Source organism: Moschus berezovskii, chromosome 25, assembly GCF_049115385.1.
Source record: "Moschus berezovskii isolate FMDL1 chromosome 25, NW_MosBer_1.0, whole genome shotgun sequence".
Classification (NCBI taxonomy): Eukaryota; Metazoa; Chordata; class Mammalia; order Artiodactyla; family Moschidae; genus Moschus; species Moschus berezovskii.
The window spans coordinates 36142561-36147898 of record NC_142484.1 but is presented as its reverse complement, the minus strand read 5'-3'; the positions used below and the strand labels follow the sequence as shown (position 1 = coordinate 36147898).

The 5338-nt window shown below is 54.7% G+C and overlaps 1 protein-coding gene across 1 annotated transcript; it reads left to right on the top strand.

Annotated features, from left to right (window-relative positions):
- Positions 1-333: 333 nt before the first annotated feature.
- Positions 334-1959, top strand: FAM181B (family with sequence similarity 181 member B). Its single transcript, XM_055416095.2, has one exon. It carries the CDS (start codon positions 439-441, stop codon positions 1711-1713), a length of 1275 nt encoding a protein of 424 aa, XP_055272070.1. The 5' UTR covers positions 334-438; the 3' UTR covers positions 1714-1959.
- The last annotated feature ends 3379 nt before the right edge of the window (positions 1960-5338 follow it).

Sequence of the window (5338 nt, the reverse complement as noted above, 5' to 3'; positions counted from 1 at the left end):
TGCCTTCTCGGCCTCAGGGAGAGTGCCTCACGCCCGGGTGTGGTTGTATAGGAGCTGGAGTTTGAGAACGCGCCACCCCATTTTCACATCTTGCGGCTGGAGCTGGCTAAGAGAAACGCGTGGGGCGAAGGGAAACTAAGGGGTTAAGAAGACGAGCTTGTGAAAGCCTAGAAAACTGGAAAAGCGACCCCTTCGCCCCAACTCCTCGGCTAAGCCCCGCTAAGTAAGCCCCTCCCCTTCGCCACCGGGGCGGTCGCCGCGCGCTCCCTCCCTCCGCCCCTCGCTTACAAGACCTAATGAGCTCCCCCGGGAGGCCAAGCAGTGAGCCGTCCCCGAACGAGGAAACTACCCCGCGCGCACCGCGTCAGGGCGGCAGCCGGGCCTGGGCGGCGGGCGGGAAGCGGCCGGGGGCGCACGGGCCGCCCCGGAGCGGAGGCGATGGCAGTCCAGGCGGCGCTCCTCAGCACGCACCCCTTCGTCCCCTTCGGCTTCGGGGGCTCCCCGGACGGGCTGGGAGGCGCCTTCGGAGCCCTGGACAAGGGCTGCTGTTTCGAGGATGAGGAGACCGGGACGCCGGCGGGCGCGCTGCTGGCGGGCGCCGAGAGCGGGGACGCGCGCGAGGCCACCCGCGACCTGCTCAGCTTCATCGACTCCGCGTCTAGCAACATCAAGCTGGCCCTGGACAAGCCCGGCAAGTCGAAGCGGAAGGTGAACCACCGCAAATACCTGCAGAAGCAGATCAAGCGCTGCAGCGGCCTCATGGGCACCGCGCCCCCGGGCCCGCCCTCCCCGGGCGCTGCGGACACGCCCGCCAAGCGGCCGCTCGTCGGCGCCCAGACGGTCCCGGTCCCGGTCCCAGTCCCGGCCCACGGCAAGGCGGCTCCCCGGCGGGAGGCGTCGCAGGCCGCGGCGGCCGCCAGCCTACAGAGCCGGAGCCTGGCCGCGCTCTTCGACTCGCTGCGCCACGTCCCCGGGGGCGCCGATCTGGCCGGGGCTGCGGAGGCGGCGCCCGCGGCCGGGCTCGTGGGCGGGGACGCGGCCGGCTCCGCTGGCGGCCCGGCGGTCCCCGGCGCCAGGAAGGTCCCTCTGCGGGCCCGCAACCTGCCGCCGTCCTTCTTCACCGAGCCGTCCCGGGCGGGCGGCGGCGGCGGGTGCGGCCCGTCGGGGCCCGGCGTGAGCCTGGGCGACTTGGAGAAGGGCTCAGAGGCCGCCGAGTTCTTCGAGCTTCTGGGGCCCGACTACGGCGCGGGCACCGAGGCGAGTGCCTTACTTGCCGCGGAGCCTCTTGATGTGTTCCCCGCCGGGGCCGCCGTCCTGCGGGGACCCCCGGAGCTGGAGCCCAGCCTCTTTGAGCCCCAGCCTGCGATGGTGGGGAGCCTACTGTACCCCGAGCCCTGGAGCGCCCCGGGCGGCCCCGCGACCAAGAAGGCGCCCCTGCCCGCGCCCGGCGGCGGCTTGACCTTGAACGAGCCCTTGCGCTCCGTGTACCCCGCCGCCGCGGACTCTCCGGGCGGGGACGACGGGCCCGGCCTCTTGGCCTCGTTCGCCCCCTTCTTCTCAGACTGCGCTCTGCCCCCGGCGCCGCCGCCGCCGCCCCAACAGGTGTCCTACGACTACAGCGCGGGCTACAGCCGCACGGCGTTCGCCGGCCTTTGGAGGCCCGACGGAGCTTGGGAAGGGGCGCCCGGGGAGGAGGGCGCGCCCCGGGACTGACTGCACGGCTCCCTTCTCCCACAGCAGACACTGCGCTTGGGGCTCCCCGCTGTGGGTCTCTCCCGAGCCTAAAGAACGACCGTCAAATGCACGTGGAGTTGAAAGGGGATTTTAAAAATTCGATTAATAAAAGAAACTTCAGGAAAAGAGATGCAAAGGAGTTGGGGGTTGTTTTAACCACAGCCTCGTGTTTAAAAAAAAAAAAAAAGCCGTTGATAGGTTCTTACCGGATCAACCGAGCCAAGAAAACAAGACGGGATGGGGGAATGGGGTGGGGATGGCGGAAGGGGCAGGAGGTGGCTTCTGCAGCCCCTTGTCCCTTTGTCAACTTTTCATCAAAAGGTTAGTGTGTTTAGTGTAATAGCCCCTTCCCAGCAGTGCTCTGGGCTCTCCCCTTACCTCCCCTTTGAGCGCGTTGTGAATTAAAGTCTGTATTGAAAAGAATGGAGCAGAGGTATGTTGTTATTGATTTGGGTGTCTTCTTAGAGGATGGTTTCCTGTGTGGTCTCTTTGCCTTGTTGGTGACAGTGTTATTGAGGACGTGAGGCCAGTGCGCCACCGCGACCCTACCTTTACTGGTCCCCGGTTGGGGGCCGGGTTGGTCTCTGTCATTTTTCCGCCTGTTTTTCTTCCGGCCCCCTTGTTTCTTCCATCTCTTTATCTTCTTATCAGTGCTGTTGTTCATTTTTCTTTTTCTGGACTCTCATTGCTCTCTCTGATATTTTTTTCCTGTGGGCTTTTCTTGCAGGTTTCTGGTATGGGAGAAATTTCCCATGCTTCAGCCACTTTGGGAGGTGGAGACTAGGCCAATTATAACATCTTTGCATCCACGTTTCCTTATCTCAGAGGGTGGGGATGACAATATTCCTCCGTTTTTCACTCCTTTCCTGCTTGTTGGGTAGCTCAGAGAGAAAATACCTAACATGCCTTGAGCCAACACCCCCCCTCCATTGTTGGATTGGTTCTGCAGGTATATGGATTTTATACACATAGACAAATGTTTTCTACACATGGAAGCCATTAGGGTTGTGAGCTCCATGCTCTTTGCTGGCTGATCTGTTTGCCTTTTCCCTTACAAGCTGTACTCTGTCTACCCTCTTTCCTCCTGTTCCCCTCCCCATCTGTTGGTTTCTGCCTGTCTGTGCTTCCTGACTCCCTAGACCTACATTCTCTCCAAGAAAGGGAGTAGAGAAGGTGTGAAGTTTCCAAAGGAGTCTTCCCTGGATAGCTGGTTTGATGAATAGAATCTGAAGGAGCCCTGGAGAGGAGTCTGATCTGATCATCAGAGGGAGATTGGGGAAAAGAGATGTGTTTTAACCAGCCATGAAGTGGCAGCATAGCAGGATGGTTGAGGGGCAGAGGAGGAAAGACTGGGTTGGAAGTGAGTCGCTGGAAAGAAAAAAGTGAGCCCTTCAGTTCTGTAGACTTTTTTGGTGAAAATATCGAGAGAACAACACCCCTTCAATAGAAGATATTGCCTACTGGTTATATTGTAGAGCAGAGAACTGCTTCTGTTCAGGTAGCCAAGATAAGATAGAGGGTAAGATAGTGGGAGAAAGTTGAAACCCAGTGTTAGGCAAAAGATTTTAGAATCTAGGTCAGTGTTTGTGTAAATCAAAAGTACTGCCATCTTTTCAGAAAAGAATTTGGGGAAAGAACAAATGGTACTGAGCCATGGCAGACAACTTTCAATGCTACCCTTAAGTGACTCTTCCAAAGAAAAGCTGTCTTGAGAAGGCACCACAGGAAATACAGCAGTGAGCCTTGTTAACTGTGAAAAGAACTCTTGGTGTCTTCAGACACTTGGTGTCTATTAAATTTCAAGGTAGTGATAAGTGAGTAACTTCATTGTGCTAGCAGAAAATTATTCAGCAATAATTTAACTTATTGAGATGACTTTATGCTATTATGATCCCCATTTGAAAGGTAAGATGCAGACAGGTTAAATAACTTGCCAAAAGCAAGTAGTGGGTCCAAGATCCAGATCTACAAGCATCCTTTCACTGCGACCTGTCACTTGTGAGACCCTGTTGTGCTTTGTTAGCTTGTGTGATTCCCAGTCCCCTGCATTATGCTGCTAGCAGGGGCCTACCTCACCACCACTGACACTTGGGGCAGGTGAATTCTTTGTTGTGGGGGTTGTGCACAGTAGAATTTTTAGCAGCATCCCTGGCCTGTACCCACTAGAGGCCAATAGCACTCCCCTACTCATGACAATCAAAAATATCCCTGTTGCCACAGGTCTCCTGGCGGCAAAATTGCTACCAGTTGAAAACCACTGTGCTGGACAAATAAATGAGCAGCGTCTGTGGGGGTGCCTGGCTCTTTCACATACATGATCTCATTTAATACTTACAAAGGCCTCCGCCTAGATATTGTTATTATCCTCATTGTTACAGGTGAAGAGAAAGAAGGGAAAAGGGAGGGGCTAAATCAGTCAGCTTAGCTACACCTCATCCCTGCTAATTTACCAGTCATGGACTAGTTAACCATATTGAAACACAGTCTTCCCTGTTGGCAGAGCTGGAGAACTATCTCAAAGGATTATCATGGGGATTTGGCATAGGGTATGTATAAGTGCCCACCAAGAAGGAGAGAGAGTTCTTAGTATCAGGCAGCCAAGACTTGGCATTAGGTCAAGGTGCCAAGCCATCCAGGGTGCCAGGAGTGTGTGCTTGGCCCCTCTGTAGGTTCCAAATGGCCCCATCTCTGATTCTGCTCCCTGCGTTACTTTCCAGCCTGAGCTCACTGTGTCTGATTGTGCCTGCTGCAGCAGTACTGTGAGGAGTGCCTCTTTAGTAACAGTCCTGCCAAAGGCTGAACACAGTTGCTTTCTCTCATGTGTCATTTTTTCCCGAAGCCTGTTTAGCAAGTATTTTTGTCTCCTGTTTAACCATATACTTGCCCATAGACTATTCTTCTTAAGGGCAATGGTAGGTTTTGTTTTTCAAGGGGCTGCCCTGGTGGCTCAATGGTAAAGAATCTACTTGTAATGCAAGAGATGTGGGTTTGACCCCTGAGTCAAGAAGATCCCCTAAAGAAGGAAATGGCAACCCACTCCAGTATTCTTGCCTGGGAAATCCCATGGATAGAGGAGCTTGGTGGGCTATAGTCCACGGGGCCACAAAGCGTTGGACATGACTCAGCGACTAAAACAGCAACAGATATTTTTCAAGACTGGAAATATGCTTGCAGTTGTATGACTTCAGACAGGCTGGGGAGCTTAGCTTAGTTAGTAATAATAATTACATTGTACTCTGCATATTCATGAGTCTCCCTCTCAGCTGGGCATTCCTTGTTTCCTGGATTGTGTTTTAGTTTTCTTACATCTGAACAGCTGTTCCACGCCTTTGCTCATCTCCTTTCAAGCCTCAGTCCCACCTGTCTCCTCACTCCATGTCCTGACAAGATGGAAAGCATCTGTTGTAATCCCCTTCGATTTCCCATCCCCACTTACACACATGGAATTTTCTCTCAAGCAGGTGGGACCTTCTCCTTCTTTCAGGACTCAGCATCTGCCTCTTCTTCTTGAGGACAAGATGCTGCTCCATCAATTATCCTTAGTCTCTTACAGCTCCAACCTCATCCTCACTTGTTCCTTTCATTGTAGAACTAAGCCTTTAGC

What these genes read in the sequence shown, in the direction of transcription:
- FAM181B (XM_055416095.2), top strand. Translation starts at nt 439, where the DNA reads ATGGCAGTCCAGGCGGCGCTCCTCAGCACGCACCCCTTCGTCCCCTTC.